At 39.0% G+C, this 21,188-nt stretch overlaps 1 protein-coding gene across 1 annotated transcript; it reads left to right on the top strand.

Moving 5' to 3' along the window:
• Positions 1–361: 361 nt before the first annotated feature.
• Positions 362–18,125, top strand: DBX2 (developing brain homeobox 2). The gene is made up of 4 exons (XM_021547416.3): positions 362–733; positions 10,348–10,443; positions 15,014–15,201; positions 17,335–18,125. Exons 1-4 carry the CDS (start codon positions 400–402, stop codon positions 17,656–17,658), a joined length of 942 nt encoding a protein of 313 aa, XP_021403091.2. The 5' UTR covers positions 362–399; the 3' UTR covers positions 17,659–18,125.
• Positions 18,126–21,188: the final 3,063 nt, after the last annotated feature.

Below are 21,188 nucleotides of genomic sequence, written 5' to 3'. Positions count from 1 at the left end.
AGCGGCCTTTCCCTTGGCCCCGTCCCCTCGCACAGGTGCACCCCTCGGCGGAGCCGCGACCCGCCGCCATGGCGGGGCACGGCGGGACAGCCACCTCAGCTCCCGCCCTGCCCCCGCCCGGGGGGCTGCTGGGCAAGGCGGCTTTGTTGGCCGCGTCCATCACTCCTCGTCCCCGGCTGACATAATGAATGCGCTTGGACACACCTTCCAGCCCGGCGGAGAGGCGCGGCGTCTCCACGGACGGCCTCACGGAGCCGTCCGCTCCGCTGCCCGCAGCCCTCGGGGAGGCGCCCCGCCAGCCCGCCCGGCCCCCACTGCCCGGCGCCCCGTCCCAGCCCAGTGAGGGGCCGCGGCGGCCGGGCCGGGCTGGGCAGGGCGAGGAGGGTAGAAACTCTCGCTATGCTACCCAGCGCCTTTTACTGGGACCTGGTGGGCTCCTCGGCTCTCCTCAACCTGCCGGCGGCGCCAGGTTTCGGCAACCTGGGCAAAAGTTTCCTCATCGAGAACTTGCTGCGGGCCGGGGCGCCGAGCCCTACCCAGCTCCGTCCCCTCCCCGCCAACCCCGTGCCCCTCAAGCTGTGCCCCGCGGCGGAACAAATCGACCCCTCAGGGGGTCCCTTCCCGGCAAGATGGGCTTTCCAAGTGCTTAACCCCTCTGCGGCGGACGGCGGCCGCCCGCCAGCGCGGGCCGCGGCGGCGGAGAGAGGCGGCATCTTCCCGCCGGCAGCCACAGGTGAGCGCCGGCCCCTCCCGGTCCTGCCGCCGGGGAGACGGGACCGAGGGGCTTTCCGAGGGCTCGGGCCGGCTCTCCGCACGGCGGAGACGGGGCAGGAGAGGCGCGGCCGCCCCGAGGAGCCCGCAGGCGGCGGCGGGACGCCGAGCCCCGTGGGTACCGTGCCGCCGGGGCGCGGCGGGGGCTGCGCCCGGGACTGCGGCCGAGGGGCTCGCCCGGCCGCCGGCCGCGGGACGCCGAGGAGCCGGCGGTGCGGGACGCCGGGCGGTGCGGGACGCCGGGCGGTGCGGGTCGCCGGGCGGTGCGGGACGCCGGGCGGCCGGCCGGCGCACCTGCGGGTGCAGAGAGCGCGACAGAGCCCTGTGATGGCCGCGTCGGGTGATGTTAAACGCCCCTAATCGCAGTTCTTTCAGGTCTTGACGTCCCGCAGCCTCAAGGGGTGGTAGAAGCTTCGCCGCCAACAGGCGCCCCGGGAAAGTCTGAAATTCCAGGTTTTGGAAGGACGGCGAGCGGTCCCATCCTCATAAGTAGCGATAGCTCGGGAGGCAGCAGCCCTTTTCTATACACGCCCTGCCGTGGGGGACAGCAAGGCTCTCCTGTCAAAAGGAGAATTAAGCCATGTAGAACAGGCTATTTTCTGGAAGCTTTGACAAAACCAGGGACAGGGGAAATATAAAAAAAGTTTTAAAGAGCTGTAAAGATGCGTTATCAGCCGTTCATTCCGGTGTCACACTGAGAGCCAGCGCCCTGCCGGGCGGTGGGGATCAGCTTGCGGCCGCCAGAGGCCCGCAGGAATCCCTGCTGTGGAATTGGAAGCACACAGGTTTTCAAAACCCATTCACTTTCTTGAATGTGCCGATTTTCGTATAAATACATTTTGTCTGGGCATGAGCAACATATTTTAAGAAGTGTGTACTTCTCTTAGTTATGGAACTGATTGTAGTTAATATAGTCTATATAGTATTTTACTATATAGACTATATTGTATAGTCTATACTAAATACTATATAGTATTTTACTTTTCTATTAGAATGCATAAATGATTCCAATATTATGCGGTATTTTAAGAATTTTTATTTATGATCACGCCGTTTTAATTGCATTTACAATGAAAATCAGACGAGCAGAATTGTATTTATTGAATTAAGTCTTTGAGATGCGAAACCAAAAGGCTTGTTTTGAAAACAGAAGTAATTGTTTTCTTTTCAAACATAATTTTATTTCAGTTAGATCCTGCAAATTGTTCTTCAAAATCCAAAGCAGTATTTGATCCTTTAGCATTACATACTTTAAAGGTAGGCAGGAGAGAGTCAAAGTGTACAATAAGGTTTCTGAATGTTCCTGACCTCTCAGGTAAGTGTTACCTTAAGCGTTATCAGTTACTTAAAGGTGTTTAACCATAGTCTCTGTCAGGGAACAGGACAAGTATCATCCTGCAATTCGGTGAATATTATTCTTGCCAGCCCTTTGCCCTTATCCTGAAAAAAAGTTCTAGAGAAAATGCTATATTTATTCGTAGAAAAAAAGCTAGCAGATGCCCCAGCACTCTTGTTTGCTAGAGGTAAAGGTATTTTGTTGGGTTTTATTTGTTGTTGTTAGTTTGTTTGTCTGGGTTTTTGTTCGTTTGTTTTAAATAGCTATAAGTAAATTGCTGCAGAAGTTCCCAAATATCAAGTTTTGTAAATGCTTGTTTCCAGGAATATTTCTTGTTTTGATCGACCCATAGTAGTAGTTGTGATTTTAGTGTGATAAGTCTGACTAGTGATTTTGAGTCCAGTCCTATTCTTCTTCTAATTCCACAGCTCCCACAGATCTTGGTAAATGCACCAGGCTCTTAGATTTGAACAGGGAGAAATACTAGTGTTTCCTCAGTCATTGTGTACCCAGAAGAAAATTCTCCTGTGACTGTACACTTGCGACAATGACTTTTATATTCTAACAGGGATCTGTTGATTCTGATCTCACTTGTATGTCTTAAAGTGATGAGGACACTTGGTTGTCTCAACAGTCACAAATTTGAATTAGATTGGAACTGTCTTGCTGAGCCAGTTTGTGGTTTCTAAGGAGTCCCTTGTCTCTGGTGTAGGCGTATACTGAGGAAACTGTTCAGACCAGACACTGCATTTGTGACTAGGGCTGGGGTGGTCAGGCTGTGTGTAATGTTTCTTGTTTATGCAGTGATAGGGCAAAGGAGCATTTTGACAGAACAAAAATTTTAGCATTCAGGGACTAGTGAAGATATTTTAACTAAAGAATTTGTGCTAGGTAGGGTTTTTAAATTTACTGATATTTTTTAAAGAATAAACTCATATTTGGAACCCCCAAATCACATAGCATTTTAGAAAATCTTTCTTGAAGTCTTAAAAAAGATTATTGAAAATTGTAAAGCAAGTTTTCTTCAAAAAATCTTTCTGAACTAGCAAGTGCTTTATAGGTCATGCAGGGACTAAAAGTCCCCTGATAAACTAGTTTGGCATAAGCCAAGTTTTCTTTTATTTTTTAATTAAAAAAAAAAAAAAGGAAATTGAAGAAGTACCAGACTTTTTGGAAACAGTATATTACTCATGTAGTCCCAAATTCTAGTGAGGTCACCAAAAGTCCTCAAAAAGAAGTGTAAAATCACACCAGGGACTAAACTGAATAAACTGAACCGTTTTTGTAAGTATCCAAAGGAAAGACATGAAGAAAGCACTCCATTTTAACACTCCATAAAAGTGCTAAAGAATGTAAATCCTGTATTCTTTCTGTAAATTGGAAAACACTTATCCATGGTGGCAAAGGAGACCAGGTGGGATGGCATTCTTGATCTGGGCTATCTGATCATGGTGACTTTTCCTAACTCCTTAGCAACTGAGTTGTATCAGCAAGTTTCCTTCCCATAATTTACAGGTTTCAAAGTATTAGTTGGACTATTTCAAGTACTTATCTGCATGTGTATTTTATGTATATCTTGTACAAAAGTAGCATGAATAAAAAACTGAACAAGTACTCAGGAAGTGTCACACCCTAAATATTATATTATCTAATAAGCATGGTAGACATAAATATATTTGTTGTCTGTAAAAGTTTAAATAATCACTTTCCGTCATTATATTTAATAGTATATATGATTATATATATATTTAATCATATATATAATTTAAAAAAATTCAATGTAATCATTGCAGGTGTTTGAAATTAGTTTGGTTTCCTTTAAGAAGAGCATGAACAAAGAGTATGTTATATAAAACTCAGGAAGGAAAAGTAGAAGGAGCATTACTGCTATATGATAAACTCATGAGCCTTCTGCAGTGGTGTGCTAATTTATACTGGCTTGGAATTCTCCCAGGCTTTCTTGCACTTCACTTGAAGCCCCTTTGCTCTTTGCTCCTCAATTCCTTCTTGCTAATCTGTGTTTTAGTCCCTTGACTCCAAGCCTACTGTTCTCTTCTGGATAAATTAGAATTCTTGATAGTTTTCTTCAGTGTTTTCTGACACATAAAAATTTGCCAGATGATACTGAGATGCTGTGTCTTGTAGTACAGGTGCTACCTCTATAAAGAGGTCCACTCCAAATATTTTCTCATGACTTAGTTTCCAGAAGTATTAGCTGGCGCTGGAGCTGAGTGACCTCCTTGGGAAATGTGAAGTTACTCTGCTACCTGAAATAATTTTTGTAAATATCCCTGTCTTCTTAAGTAATTTGTCCTGGTGGAGGTTGACAGTAAGTGCTTTACAGCATGAATATGGTCATGTGGAAAGGATCTGGCTTTCTGCTTTAATTTTTGCATTTTTGTAGATGAACAGAGAAAGGAGATTGAAAGCTGCAACAAAACAAACACATAATTCAATTGTAAAACTTGCTGAGAAATTTGTCTTAGGGGATTTTTGCCTAAAGCATCAGAATACAATAGAGCAGGATGAAGGACAGCACGTGTAACACAAAAGAAATCAGAAGAACTGTACAGTAAATATAAATTTGACTTAGAGTAAGCATCTACAGATGTACTTTATAGATATCCAGATACATTTGTGCTATAGATGTGTCTTTTCATTTTGTAACATTTGGGTACTTTATATTTTGATGCAGTTATTGTCACATTGTGCCAGTGAGATAAGAGAGCTTTCTATTGTGTAGAGGAGAAGCTGGAGCAAAAATAAATGGGGTGACTTATGTAAGATAATACAGAAAACTGGTAGTATTGCAAGGAAATTAAACCAAATCTTCTGCAGGCTAAGTTTCTGGAAAATGATGTCAATTTTTTCCTTCTCGGGTGATGACACCAATTCTATCCTGTAATACTTACAAACATATCTTATTTCTTATAAAGTGTCTTGTGTTTCTTTATGGCAACCAGGAGATAATTAAATTACTGAAATTTAAGTGATATTTTTTTCTTCCAATTGGATCTCCTCTTAGTGAATTAATGCTTATTAATTATTGATTTCAAGCCAACTGGCAGCCAGGGTCTGTCCTCAAGCGACATGTAACACTAGCTTTAAGTAAAATAAAAGACAGGAAAGAGCCCAATGTTTTGTCTTGACTCATCTAACTCAAGCAACAAGATGACTGACAAGTTTTAGGATTTTCTTGTTTTCTTGGTGTTTTCTGGAGATAGAAAGCTTCTTTAAGGTGGGGAGATCTATTTGGCATCTTTTCTTATTCCCTGATTGCCAGGAGCACTGAGACGCTGTAATTGTTTTGAAACTTTGTCTTTGGAAGCAAAGAAGTTTTTGTAAGTATTAGAAATCACAGACTAGCACGTTTCCTGTTTCCAGTTAACTTTGTGAGCCATTTAATAGAATTGGTCTGGAATGCCCAGCATATTTTAAGAGTGGCTGCAAAATGGCTTTTAAAGGACAAACTGTTGTCCTTATTGTGAGGTTGCCAGAGCTAGACTAGTGCCAGCTACTCTCCGACCCAGCCACTAGTCTGGCAGTCTGTGCTGAGTGAGGAATATGAGCACTGGCTGGACACTGCAACTTCCTTTGGCTACTCTTACGGTGCCGTCTCTTAGAAGGAAGAGGATCCCGTGTTTCGTCCTTGGCAAGATTTAGATACTACCAGAACATCTCAGAGCTTTGCTAGGAAGACAAGAGGTGGAGTTTGTAGAAAAGAAATAGACTGATTTGAAACCATGGTATCAGTCATGCCTACAGTTAGTGAATTAACTTCTGTAAAATGCATTTTGTACGGCAGAAAGAGCTGGTCTTCTGAAATCCTGTAGTATATTCCTCATGATTTTAGAAAATACATGGCTTTGGTAAGGATTAATCTCATCAGGCAAACTCAAGTGCAGATATTAGGTTTTATTGTACTGTGTCTGTATTGCTGTTAAAAAATCCTCTTAAATTTTGGAAGGCAAGTTCTCTGCTTCCATTGCCTAATGAAGGTGATTTGCATTCTTTCATAAAGCAGCTCTCAAAATAACTGATGTTTTACATGGTACTTTTGTGGTCAGTCATGACCCCACAGCAGAAAGGGGAGATTTTTTTTTTTTTAAATGAAAACATTTGCAGGTACATAAAGCAGTAGGAGACTGTTTCAAATGTCAGACCCTGAAATTTATAAAATTACACATACAAATATTTTCAGTAAACTGGACTGTATTTCTTGGAGGTGAGTTATCACTCTGGAGAAGTGGCTTTTGCTTTGTGCTGAAAAGCTTACAAAATTTTTTCATGAGAGGCTGCTTTTGTCTGCAGTTGTAGCACATATTCTCTTGATGTATTCTGAATGTGTGTTGAGAATGTTCCTCCTTGTGACTATGTGAATATCTCAAGTTTCAACTTGAAAAAGTATTTCCTTGTACAAATGTAAAAATACTAAACCCCTTTTGTTAGAGAAAAAAAAAAAAAGAAAAAATAATGTGTTATTTTTTTTATTCTAACACTGGTTATATTATCTTGAGACTTTTGTCTGTTCAGAGCTAGCAATGCTGCAACAAGACTATTCCAGGTAAAAAATTTTGGCTAATCAGTGCAAACCACAGGAATAAATGATGCATTTTGGCCTATTGTAAGATTTTGAATTAATGCTGCAACAATGAAAACACAATGAAATGTCAGCTTGCAGCAGCTGACCCTAATTTTGCATGCTTGAGGAAATAATTTCTAAACAAATTCTATTATATTGAGAAACAAAGAAAATAACTAATTACTTTCTAGCTGAATTTTTACATATTTTAGAATATTTATGCCTGTATAGATGATGGTATTCTTTTGTTGTTACCTGTGAGGGATAAGAAGAATGTCATGGTAATTCACCTGTTAAATAAAAAGTAGGTGTCTTGTCTAAGCTGTAGTTAATACAGAGAGATGCCTACAGAGGGAGAGACTCCTTCTGTGTCTGTTTTAAGGTGATGACTGGTTATGTAGAGCTACTTATCTCTTCTCATTGACTGTATAGGAGGCCCAGACAAGGAACTTGGGCAAGGAACTTTTAGACAGAGAACTTACAATGATGCCTGTTTTGACAAGAACTGGTAAAGTGCTGTTGCACACTAGTACATGGGCATCCTGAGGAAGGACAAAAACAGAAAAAAAATAGTAAATCCACAGGTAGATTCCCATCTTCTCAATAGCAAGGCTGTGTAGGAGGCATGGAGAGGGTAGGAGCCACTGATAATTATATTTAAGTTTCCTGCAAGGGCTGGAACCTAGGTGTCACAGTGGAAAGCAATTCATGTGGACTTGGAGAATTGAAGTGTTCATGCAGCTTGTGGTTTCTCTGGTCCTGTTGTTAGTTTTGTTAGATGGCTCTAGGCAGTTTTCTGAATAATTTTTTTGGACGTGTTCCAGCTCTCTTCACAGGTTGATACTACATTTTTATCAGTGGCCCCCCAGTAAACTAGCAGCATGTCCAGTGAAGGAATCCGTATGGATAATACCAGAAGTTTACCATCAGTTTCACTTTCCCTCAATAGCCATTTTTCTTTCACGCCTTCCCACTTTCCTGATGCCTGATATTTCACAACAGTAGAATTAGAAAGAGTAAACAGTGTCCTTAAATAATAAGCCATTTTCAAAAGTGCATAACTGAGCTGGGCTGTATTTAGGAACCTTACTCTCAAAATGATGGATAGCTGGAAGGAAAACTTCCAATCCCATTGTCAGTATGACTTTTTATAGTGGAAGGACTTTTCAATTTAGAATACTTTCAGAGCAGGCAGTGTATTTTAAAATATCAATATCTGAACTGCTTTCTGAGTTTTAGCACTAGATAAGCTTGAGGTCCGTTTACGTGTTTAGTATTATTTTATTGTCTGTAAAATGATTTCTGTTCACAAAGGTAAATGTAATGAACATTATTAATAAAATTTTGCATAACAGCATCAGTGTCAAAAGTATTATTTTTGTGAAAAAAAAGCAAAACTAGGTATTTAATACTTTTGTATATATGATGCAATACATTTTCTTCTAAGGTATATAGTACAGTTTTTGGAGTGTCAAAAGACACTTAAATCATACTTGGATATTTTTCATGCATGTGTGAAGCTAAACCTGTAAAGACTGAGTTTTGTGAAAAACTTAGTTTCACACCGTCTCAGTTTTATGAAATGAAGATATAAAGCAGAAAAAGCCTAAGTGTCCAGAGTACAAATTATTAGGATTTTGCCCCTGCTTTAGGTTCCTATACATCTTTGGGAGCAGCAGCTGCCTTTTGGTTACTATGTCTCATTCTGGCCAAAAAATTGCATAATTAATATTCTGACATCTCAGCAATTTTCAGCCTTGTGTGAATAGCAAGGAGTGTTTGCTTTAGGTCTCTTGATCAGCAGATATTGATAGAGTTACTGTGATGTATGTGAAAAGAAAATAATAGTTAGTCCATCCTCTAGTTTTCAAAACTATATTATGTCATTTCTACAGGTATAATTCCAGTATAATTCTGGACAATTTTAATTCTGTTAATGGAGTTTCATACAGGTAGTGGAAGCCATTTAATGTGATGAACTGTGTTGTTTCTATCAAATATAAAAAATATACTTGGATATGTTATGTTGAAGCATTAATATTTTTCTGTGTGTAGAACTCCCAAGACAGAATTGAATATCCCTGTATTATGTCGCATTTTTTTTACTGATGTAACTCTGCAAAACTGCTGCACATTGGTTTGAATGCAACAGCTTCAGTAAATGTAGGGATGTAGTTTCACATACATAATGTAGTATTCACCTGTGCATCAGTATAGCTGCAGCACATTAAAAAAGATTATGAACTGGACATACATGTTGGCTATAGGCATAGAGAGACATCATGGCATTGTTTATTTCCCAGGATCTAAACCAAATCTTGAGAAGTGAGCTCAGGAACCTCTTTGTTCATGAGAATATCACCAGCATCATACTTCTTAAGCAAATATTTTACAGCAATAATTTTTTTGCTCTGGGATAACAGCAAATTTAAGGATCACAAAACTTATTTTGAGGTCCTAATACATACTCAGAAATTTAATTTTGAATGATCTTTATTTTTAATTGCAGTTGAAAAACTTAAAAAAATTAGCAGCATGGCTTAGATACATTGATACATTTATCTATTTACCTTTCTTTCTGATTGTTGATTTATTAAGTTTTTTACTGACTTATGCAGTTACTTTTTTTTTAATTTAATTTTTTTTTTCTGGAGATTTGGACAACTACAGTACAGGCTCTAGATCCACTTATTTTCTGCCTAAACGGAAACAAAAAGTGACATAGATGTTTTGATACTGATCTCATTTTACAAGTGTACAGATCTAGCAATGATGTATCTTTTTCACAACAAAAAATTATTCCAGGTTTCATTGTTGATGAGTATAAGCAGAAATTGATGGGTAATTAAGATTAATGGAAAAGCCCATGAGCCTTATGGAAAAAAATTGAGAGACAAATAGATAATGAAGACCTTTCCATGATTTGAAAGCCCTTTTTAGATATAAGAGATTTAAAAACTTCCATTAAAAAATTACCAAATATTACCTAATTCTGTGAGTTGACTTTGCCGATTTTTTTTTGTTGTATCTAGCAGAGCCTTCAGCAAGTAGTTTATTTAAATTTAGAGCACTTGTCCAGCAAGACTAAGTTGACACTCAGAATAACAGTATCAGGCCCTGTAGTATGTGCCTATAGAGCTCAGCTGTTTCATCTCATGGCATTTTCTAAATTTTATTCATAAAGGTTTCTTATTGAGGACATTATTGGTTTGAGTGCTGTTAACAGCATTGGAGTACCAGCTGATTTTTTTTTTGCAAGATGGCATGCGTACTAGGGCTATTTTAAATAACTTTCAGATTCATTATATTAATTGTTTCAACAACATACTATTGAAGCAATGTGTTCAATGCCAATATTTAGGAAAACTCACATAACTACAGCAATTACAGAAGGAAATTTCTAGTCTGCAGAGCTTCATTCTTATAAATATGGGGAGAGTTTTGCATATTATAGTAAGCTACACATGTAAAATAGCCTTGATAAATTAAAGAGCAATTACTTGGTTTATCATTGTTTGCCTTAAAAATATCACCATGTTGAGAAAAGGAAAAAGAGCTTGTGGGGCAGGACTTTACACACTGACTTTTTGGAGGACTGTTGTTATGAATATCACCTAAGCGTAATGGATAATCAATTAGATCTATGCTTTCTTTGCAGCTCTTTCCAAACACTTTTTTCTCCGAGCCCCGCCATTCTACTCAGCATGCTGCGGTGGGTCCTGTCAGCACCCTGCATCCCCCACTGCTTTTCCAAGTAAGTTTTTATGCTTCATCAGTAATGCTTGAGTTATTCTGTAAACCAAAGCAGCAGGATTTAATGTGTTCTGGAAAACTAATTGGTGATGCAATGGCAGCAGCTAATTCCTTAGTAAAATCACAGCAATCCTATTCAGAGGGTTTCCAAAGATTTATCAAACTTAAGTACACTGAGCAATTGTGAGAGGTTTCTAATGGCATTGAGACACCCAGACAGAGCTAACCTAGGAAAGGGCCTTGTTTTCAGTTTGCTAGAAACAATTCTTTAAAATCAGTAACTCTTTTAAAAATCAGTGTCAATAAACACTTGCAAATAAGAAAAGAGCTGGAGGATCGTAAAATGCGTGCTGCATTTTAATGTTTTTTAGGGGTAAATTATGATTCAGGAAGCTTTAGCATCATTTAAATACAACATTTATATGACATGCTTTTTGTAGCAGTCAAATGTGTGCACATGTTTAATTTTGTTTCTCTTTTGTAATCATAATGTAAAAAATTGAAGAAGTATGTTGAAGAGAATTTTGACCAGTGTACACTATCCATTCAGAACTAAAAGTCCATTTAATCCAAAACTAAATTTATCCTTGACTGGGAAGATTGCATGCAATAGTTTAAGAATGGACAGTCGTGATTTTGTGCTTATGGCTCAGGAATGCAAACAGAAGTAGCATTTTCTGTCTTCAAAACAGAAAAAAAAGCACAAATTGCTTGTCAAATCCAAATGAAAATTGGATCTTTTACGTGCTCTGGCATATACTTTTTTATCACAATTGCATTCAAACCATTCCTGACTAAAGTGCATGCTTTTTATGAATGTTTCAGAAGGACAGTTGCTAAGTTGAATGATTCTTGACAAGTGAGGCAGCAAATGCTGGCAGTTTAATGAGCTGCAAGTTTCTGAGCACCTCTTTAGGGGGCTGACACTTTCCCACAGAGCGTTTTACATGGCCTCGGCTCTCCCACAATGGCTGACAGCACCATGACCAATCACCACTTTCACTTTACTCATCCACACGCGACCTCACCACAATTTTTCACTGTGCAGATGAACTTTAGGAACCATTTCACATTGAAAAGGCCTGGGCAAGGGTCAGTTGCCCTTTTGTATAGCCATAAAGCAATACTCTATGTGCCAGTCTTTTCTCCTGTCTCACATTCCAAGAGATTTTCTGGACACCATTTAAAGCACTTGACTGAAAAATAAAGCAGTGAATGAAACTGACTTTTATAGACTCATTCTAGCTCATCTTCCCATATAACCCTGTCTACCTGAAAAGGGATTTAGTGGATGAGCTGAGTGTATACAGGGACTTGCTGAATACATAGGCCCATTATCAACTGTGGGGATTGTTTATTAACCAGGACTGATACACTGCTATTTTGGAAGTGACCTATTAATTGTCCATTTAACTAGAATGTATTGAATTGTAATGAAAAAATGGAAACCATGACTAAAGCTTTTACTTGCTCCTTCAAGGTGGTCTCTGCCATGAAGGCAAATGAAGATTGTTCCACAGATTAAGAGGACATTTATCACTATATATTAGGATACAAAGGAAAGACTTAACAAAAATCAAATCAGTAACATAGGAAATAGTTGGTCACATTTGTGTCAGCAGAACACTAAACCTGCTGCATGTTCAGAGTGATGAGCTGCAAACTGACATATTTAATTTTGCTAAAATTGCTGAAATGTATATTTATACTGCCTGTCCTGCTGCACTGAAAAATCCTATAATCTACACACTGAAATTTTGTTTTTGTGTAACAGTTGGAATGCATTTTAGAATATGGCTTATTTTTAAAGAAATTCTCTAGGCTACTCGGTGGTAGGTTTCAGATTTTTTGCTCTGTAGGCTGTTTGTTATTGCTTCTGAGCATTCTGCTCATCATTAAATTTTGTTCAGTTAATCATTTCAAATTCATCATATATTGTGCCTTAGAGTGTAGAGATGCCTCACTATTAAATTCGTCTAATATAGGTGTTACGCTGGACCCTACATACTGCCTGTACAGGAATTAATTTGTGCCTTGAGGCTCCAGCAGGAGGTTGTTTCCTTGCTGACTGACTGTTAACAACCAGCCAGGCAAGACAAATTTTAAGGGGTCACATAATTTGGCATCCTCTGTCCTTGGCTGACAACTCCATTGTGGAATGGAGGCTGGGAGGCGAGGACCAGCCCTGTTACGCCTCTTCCCTTGCTGGTGTCTCTCATCCCACAGTGGGGGTGAGAGATGGTACCAGTTCTGCTGCTGCCAGACCTTACCTTCCAGTAAACCTGAGAATGGCTGACAATTCAGCAGAAACTTCTCAGAGGCTACCTGGAAAAAGGTACCTAAATTCACTAAGTTTGAGCAAGAAAGACAGAAAACAGGCTTGAGGAAGGAGGGCTCCCAGCTTGCTCCCAGTTTTGTAAGCATGATTGGAGCATACAGTGGGGTTATGAAGGGGCTCTGAAGTCCCCAGAGAAATATCAACCTTTCCCTTTGTGAAAACCTCCATTTTGGTATTTTGACTTTTGTTCTGCAGATTGTTTGTTTTGGTTTGGATGAAGTCTGACTGTGTATCACAGTGTAATAAATATCAGGTCATTAACCAGTAGGTTATGATTTTTTGTATATGGTCTTACATATAATTTTGAAAATTGAAATACATCTGTATAAATTAAGGATTATTTATACTGTAACATTGCAAATCATAATAATTATTTTTACCACACACTCTTATGAGGGACAAATAAAAAGATCTTGATTTCTTGATGTGAAAAGTTCAAGAAAAGAATTGACAGAATGCAATCAGTAATGTTTCACAGGGATAGTCTTATTTTAGGGAATAATCACTGTACACTTGCTCAGCTTCTGATGCTCTGCTCTACTGGTAAGAGCTGGAAGCAGGATGCAGGGGCACTGTATGTAATATCAAATCAGTAACACATGGCTACAAAGTATTTAGTCAACTTTGCAAGGCATGCAGATACACACTTCAGTTTCTTTTCATTATATTACAATATCCTCAGTATATGTGTGCTTGTTTTTTTGTGGGTGTTTAAAGATACATGTACCCATGTGTATATATGTATAATATACAGAAATTGAAATGTAGTGTAGCCCCAAGGACAGTTTGTGGAAGCTGCATCTGGATTTCATTAGTATTTTCAAGAGCACTATATCAATTGAAAAAATGTATTTAATTTTCCCCCCACCCCATTACAGCTGGTTAGAATAGATAGACTTCTACACAAAAAATGTTTAGTATTTTAGAAAAGCTGCTTTTCAGGGGAAATTTGCTTTTGGCTTTGATATGAAAATGATCAGATCCTTTGTAGAAATTGAGCAGCAGCGCACCTTTGCAGCTGCTGTAACTAAAAGCTGGAAGGGCAATCTAGGCCCATGGACTTGAGAAGGTGGACAGCAGGAGGGCAGCTTGCATCTGAATTGCCACTCCTACAGCAAGATTGTAAGTGTCAGTGGCTGTACAGCCATGGCACAATTTCTGAGCCGAAGTGCACTGTTTCCTGGCCTGCTTGCATCTCCCTAATTATCACATGCCGTGCATGATGACAGGCTCTGTTCAACTGATCCCTGCTCCTGCTTCCTGATTATTTGAGGAAGCTGGGTACACTGGAAGCATAGGAAGCCTCACTAAGGATTGCTTCTCATATACCATGTATTTCTAAGGGAAAGAGAGCATGGGAAAGCACTATGGATTTAGGTTTTATTGGGTGTAAGGAACATGAGAGATGTATCTTGGGGTTTCTGTGCTCTTTGTATGTATATTTCTACTTCTTCACTTCAGCTCTGTCCTCCAGCTTTGAGGCTGTTTTCCAGGGTAGGGCTCCCTCTAGGTGTGCATTGAGGGGATGAGATTGGATTCACTGAAAACTGCCCTCCCAGGGCGTGTTATGAGATGTCAAAGGATCAAAATTCAGGCTGAAAGGAGTAAGTCCAAGTACTCTCCAAATGCTCTAATATAGAAATTGCTGTAGTTTTCAGAATAACTAAGTGAATGACCAGGAATTTTCTGAGAAATAGACTACTCTGAAACCCTTTCATTAGTAACAAAAAAAAAAAAAAATAATAAAAAAAAAAAATATATATATATATGGATATAGATATAGATATATATCTATAGGAAAGCCTATTTAGTTTATTTGAATCATTATTACAGACCACTTTTCTTTCATTTTACAGTCCACATAAGGAGTAAATAAACTCCTAGGAAAACTTGTTGCATTTTATTCAGTGGTAATGTCAGGCAAAGAAAAATGAAGTTCCTCCCTGACTATATTTGAATTCTGCAGTATTATAGGCTCTGTCCCAATATTCCTCTATGAACTCATCTCATTTTCTTTGTACCATGTCAGGGGGAAACTCCTGACTACTGACAACACCTCTAGATCCAAGTGAGGATTTAATCCTTAATGAACATGATTGAAGCATTACAACACACTTGTAACACCAACAAATCAAAAGTGGGACAAGAGTCTGCAAACATTATAATAAACAGCACTTAATATTTCTCTGATGCATAATAGATGTCATGGGAAATTCTCATCTATTTCTACTAGGAGAGGAAAGTATGCTGCCACTTCTAACCCAGGAGTCTAACTCCAAATCCCGGAGAGGCATATTAAGAAGAGCTGTCTTTTCTGAAGACCAGAGGAAAGCTTTGGAGAAAATGTTCCAGAAGCAGAAGTATATTAGTAAAACAGACAGGAAGAAACTGGCCCTTAACCTGGGTCTAAAGGAGTCTCAGGTAAGGAATGTCCTTTTGGGGAAAATCTTTAAAATAGCTTTGAAGGAGGAAAATTGAACAGTGCAGGGGCAGCCTTGAGCTCTTTTACCTGCTTTTTTATCTGCAAAGACCTCAGTAAATCAATGGCAGTTTAAACCAGGGAATACTTAAACAGTTTCCTGGTTTATTTTCTGTATGTATACCTTCAAAAATTGATGTCTCAATTTTCACACAAAGAAACATGACCTCTGTGTTTCATTTCCAACTCTCTTTTATTACTGTCCAACAGAGCCCCCTTGGAAGCTTTGGGGTAGGAAACTGCTCCATCTCACTGCTCTAAAGGCAGTATATAAAACATGAGAGCATAGATCATTCCATCATTCCACTGAGCACCCTTTGCACTCAGATATGAACAACTAGGGACAATGCAGTCAACAGCACTTCCCCTGGAACTGTTCTGCCCAAAGAGACAGGCAACCATTCCTATGGAAAGACACTTGACTGCACAAAGAAAGAGATTTTCACAGCTGAGAGATACCATAAGAAGAAAAACTTTGCAGGGGGACCTTCTAAAACAATCCCATTTTACTTGCCAATTCACATTTAATGGAATTTTTTGCATGAGTCTGAGTTGGTCTACTGCAGGATTTTAGAGTTTAGCTGCGGGCCTAATGACTCCCGTGAGCTGTTCTGACTGAACAGCTACATTAATAGTGGTGCTGAGGAGCAGTAGCCCAATCTGGAATCTTCAGGGCCTCACCTATCTGCAGATAAAAACAAAGGAAAAATGCTTGGCTTGAAGAACACAAAATCTGAAGGAAACTGGGAGGAAAAAAAAGTTTGTGAGGTCATGTAGAACAGAAAATTAACATGGTCTGTGGTGGTTCCTTGCAACTTGATGACTCTGATGCTGTTGCAAACACTGCAACAATAAACACAAAAATAAGTAGAGTGTGGTGTTTCTCAGTGTGATGTACAGAACTGTAATCTCTGCAGGAAAACTATTTCAATGGAAATGTGCACTCACCAGTGTGCTGCCTAAAAAAATTCCCAAACTGTAGTCAAATTCCTAGTGTTACAGTTATTTCCTCAAGATTATTTTCTGTGCTCATGTTATTCAAGAGAATTTGGGTGTGTAAAAAATAATGCAATAATACACAGATAACCACTACTACTATGAAAATATAATTTCATGACAGTGACAGACCAGATGACATTAATCTCTTTTTTTTATTCCCCTCATGAAAGGAAAAGAAATTGCTGTGAAGCTTACTTCTTCAATTTTCTGACCAGTTGTGTTGGAGGAACAGTACATGTCATCTAAGACAATGATTCTCAAACATTTGAAACCAAAGCCTTTTTGTCTTCATATCCAGTATCTAGATATAAATACTAGAATACTAGATCTAAATGCAAATGTTGAAGGGAAAAGAGAACACAATCTGAATAATTTGATTGATCACCCTCACCTTTCTTTTCCTGTAAAACCAGTTTCTGGTTTTATATTACCCCAAGCTTTCCCCAGCATTTCATAAATGCCTTTGAATTCTTGTGTTTAAGAACTCAAAGTTCTTGAAAAGTTGATTTTATCTTAAAATCACATGGGTTCTAGGTAACTTCTGGAAAACTGTAGTCAGGTAAACAAAATGTCTTTAAATTTTCAATTCCATCTCCTATGTCACAACATGCTTTTTGAAGCTGTATGGCCAAGCTGATTTTAGCTATGTTTGTGAAAGGGACTGTCATGATTCTTACAGCCTCTGTTTAATGAAGGCCCTCACACCACCAGTAATATCACTTAGTTTTCCTTAATGATGTTACTAATTTTCTCTGGGAATTTTCTTCTGTCTAGAAGGATGTTGCTTTTAGGAAACTCTTCTATCCCTAGCTATTGGGCTGTCCATTTTTCACTCTAAGCTAAGTAATCATCTGTTGTAGGTGGTGAAAGTCAAGGAGAATATTTGTTCTAGATGTAGTAAATAGTGATGGGAAAGTTCTCAGATAGTGTCAGTCAGCTGGCTTTACTGGTTCTCTACTGTAACAGCAGATAAGGAAGGATGTGGAACTAGGAGGATAGAAAGGAAAAAACCACTTGTTACGGCAAAGTTGTTTAAAGCAAAGAATGATAATAAACTCTTGTTAACTTGCAAACAGGTGAAAATCTGGTTTCAGAATCGAAGGATGAAATGGCGAAACTCCAAAGAAAAAGAAGTGCTTTCTAACAGGTGCCTCCAAGAAGAAGGTCTTCAGGAGAACTACCTCTCACGATCCACCATTAATTTTACCTCTCCATGCCCATCTGTGTGGGAAATGTCTGATGAGCGGGCAAGTCCAAGGTGGAGGGAGAATTCTCCAGGAAATTCTGAAAGACTGACTACTACACAACCACCTCCAAGAGCAAATTCATTGCAGAGCCCACTCTATTTGTATCCTGACCAAGACACTGCAAACAAGGCATCATCAAGTGTAAGGGAGTAGGGGCAGTTTGTAAATGGAGTGGGAGAGTGCAGGCTTCAAATGAGCAGTCTTTTAAGATTAACAGTATTTGAACATTGTAAAGCTAACTCGTTTATGCTTCAAAAATATGCTAACGCCATTAAAATTACAAACAACTAATGACTAAAGAAGTATTCTTCAATATTCAGTCTTTTCTTGTGTCTTTTCCAGTCTTGTACTGACCTTAAAAGTAAAGTAGGAACTGATGGTAAGTAAAATGAAGAACATGAAGCTGAATTTGTGCTCTGATTTATACATCTGCACTGTATGTGATGCTCGTTAAAAACACACTAATAGAGAATCACTTTTATCTCTCATTGTAGTCAGACCAATTTATTTCTTCTGTGCATGAGATAAAAAGGAATCTGTTTCTCTCAAGAAAGTAAGTGGTTTTGGGTTCTTTTAGAAATTCATTAAATAATACAATAGATTCATATGGACAAATACAATCCTTTTGGTGTGTTTTCTCCATCTGTCCTCACCTATGTCAGTATTCAATTAGCTTTAAATAGCATGGTCACAGGTCAACTGACAACCTCGGTAAAGTATGCAATATTAAAAGGCAACTAACCTAGTCTATAAAATATTCCATGTTTAAGTAACTCTGATAAGAGTGTGTACTGGAAAGTGCAGTTCACTGCCTTTGGTCTTTCTGTCCATGCATGAATCTACTAGCATTCTTAGCTTTGAAGTGCAGTGTCTTTTTTTTAGCTGTTGGTAGAATTTTCTGTATTTCAAAACTGTAATGACAATGTACAGAATTGTAGCCAAAAATGCACTAAGCAACAGACCTATAACTGGAAAAATGGCTACTACAGCAAGTTCAGAAAATTACTTATGGAGATTATGTACCATAGTAGCATTATTCCTGGCTTACTGCTGTTTAAACTGGTGCCAGTAAGGACACATTAGCATATATCTGTATCAAAGACAGGACAGTATTCTATGTAATACAATAAGCCTCAAATATTATTAAAGCTACTTAAAATTACTTACTTGCTTAATCCAATTTAAGGAGGTCAATCTATGAATTTAGATGTATTTTTCTTTGTTTTATTTGCAAATCTTTATAGCTCAAAATGGGAGCATAGCATTCATTTTCTTTTTCATGCATTTATGGATGCCTTTGTTGAGGAGACTAAAGATATTTTATGTTACAGGCAAAACCTTATGGAGAACATTATGGTTTTATAGGGACTATTTTCTTTCTGGCATTCATACATTTTATAGGCAAAAGATTATGATAATCTAGTCTGGCTTTCCTTATCATATATGCCTTGAATGTATCTGATTATTCTTGCCTTGAGCTCCAAATATTTTGAACTGTACTGTACATCTTCCAAAAAGCCGTGCAATTATTGTGGAGTAAGTTGCTATTTAATGTTTTACATTTTGATAGATGATTTATTATTCCCCTTGTTACATTGTATTATCTGTGAGGTGAAGTTTGGATACATTTGTAGCTAAAAAACTTGAGATTGAAATGATGATGCTCGTATAATAACATTTATGCACGATAAGGTAAGTTTTGTACCTTGTCTTGTGCATGTACTGCTGTCTCAGTGGCCAAATATGCAATCCCAGTCTTGCATTATGTGGCATTCCTTGCCTGTGATTTCCTCTGCTTGATTTAAAGAAAAAAACAAATTACAGAAGAATTAAGAAGTTATATCTTCCTGCATTTACAATTCTTTAGTGTGAGCTGCCTCAATACCTACCCTCAGAAAGTCCCTGAACACATGTTATATCCTGGTCAGTAATGAGAGGAGTTTATTCCTGTCTTGCAATTGAAATCCCAGAACCAACTCAGATTCTGTGAGAAACATTTGGTGGGGGGGGAGAACAGACAGATTGTGTACACATTGGGATGAATTTGGTGTTGAAGTGCTGCCCTGTTTGACCAGCTCCTGCCTGAAGAACCAGCTAGGCTTAGTAGCCCATATGGTTGTGAAATTGCATTGCAAGTATTTGCAGAGTACCATCTAATGATCACGTGTTGGTATATACATGTGCATCTATTCATCAGTGCTTCCCATTTTGAATGAAATCTGTATGGTGGGTTTTTTTTTAATCCCCCCTTTAATGGAAAAGGGAGCCTTCCCATCTGCTCATATTGTTTTACTGTAAGTCAATGAAGTCTCAGTGCTAGAAGCAACATTTTTGGAGATGGGAGATGTGGTTCAGAGTGCTCCTTGGGAAATTCTTTCAGTTCATGGTGTTGCAAGCACAAAATGTGAACTACTGTCAAAACTGTGAGCTGATGTGCTGAACAGAATACATCTGAAGGGTGTCTCACTGAGGCAAAGAACAAGCAAGGCTCATGCAGTGCTGGTTTCACAGTTGTAATAATACAGGTGTTTTAAATTCAACAAGTTCTGTGGCCTGTTAAAACTTAAATCATTTCAAGGTTCTCCAAATCTCTTAACACCTCCCATCAGTATTCTTACTCCACAGCTAGAATGAAGTTTCAGTATGCCAGATAAAAGATTCTTTATCTGAAAATGCTGACCAAGCTTTTAAAAAAATCCTAAAAGTATACATGCAAATCTTGAATTATATCTAAAATAGTCTGATTGAGCTAAGATTTAGGCCCATGAAACACACAATTTTGATTCCTCTGATTTTGTGCTAAATAAAGGAGAAATTTCCCTTCAGTCCATACTGTGAAAACTTGGTAAATGAGAAATAGCACCCTGTACAAATACAAAAATATTTTTACAGTGCCAGTCTTTTCTTTATGAAGGATCAATTGGTATTTAGTTTCTTCAAATATGGTATGCATACTAGTTCTAGAAAGAACGAAGAGAGCACAAGTATGCAAAGTGCCCAGCAGGTATTTGAACTGCTTCATAACAGACACAGTACAGAGGTGAAAGGTGTAGTGCAGCTGGTATAAGGGAGTGACACAGTAGATACCAGTGACACCTAGGTTAAAACTTGGACTGATGGATGATCTTGCAGCATGGTTGTAGGGTATCTGAGGTATTTCCTATGTGTAGCATTTTGAGACTACAGTTACTGGCTGTGGAGTATCATGATGGGCATTTATTGAGATCCAGGGACTGGGTAGAGTTCGGGTACCTCAAATTGCAAACTACAGTCAAAAACCTCATCTCTTCAGAGGCTGCAAACAAAGCAGATACTTATACTCACTGGGCACCTCTCTGTTTGTTCTGGCAACTTATCAATGCTAATGTAATACAGAATACAACAAGCAAAGGGAGGAGAGGCTAAAACTCAGTACTTGCTTTGTTTACCAAGCTGCAGACTTCTGTGTTCTCAGGCTATGCTGCTGACACAGAGATCTCTCTGCCCAACCCAGCAGCCTTAGGAGCAGAAGAGACTTTTCTTATTGTACCTATTGAAGATCCTACATATGGGTCTGAATGTGGATCTTGAAATTATATTCTTAAAGTCAGGAAGAAGAGCTTCCCTGATACCTAAGAAAAGGCTGATGATTTCCTTCTAGGCCTGGCTCTTGGACTTTTAAAATGTATCACAATGCAGGTTTT

Source organism: Lonchura striata, chromosome 5, assembly GCF_046129695.1.
Source record: "Lonchura striata isolate bLonStr1 chromosome 5, bLonStr1.mat, whole genome shotgun sequence".
NCBI classification, from domain to species: Eukaryota; Metazoa; Chordata; class Aves; order Passeriformes; family Estrildidae; genus Lonchura; species Lonchura striata.
The sequence above is the reverse complement of the archived record's forward strand: the minus strand, read 5'-3'. Positions and strand labels throughout refer to the sequence as shown.

Excerpts from the sequence above, each read along its gene's own strand:
- DBX2 (XM_021547416.3), top strand. The coding sequence starts at position 400 with ATGCTACCCAGCGCCTTTTACTGGGACCTGGTGGGCTCCTCGGCTCTC. Across the intron at positions 10,444-15,013 it reads ATCCCCCACTGCTTTTCCAA|GAGAGGAAAGTATGCTGCCA; the intron begins GTAAGTTTTTAT and ends TATTTCTACTAG. Across the intron at positions 15,202-17,334 it reads TGGGTCTAAAGGAGTCTCAG|GTGAAAATCTGGTTTCAGAA; the intron begins GTAAGGAATGTC and ends ACTTGCAAACAG.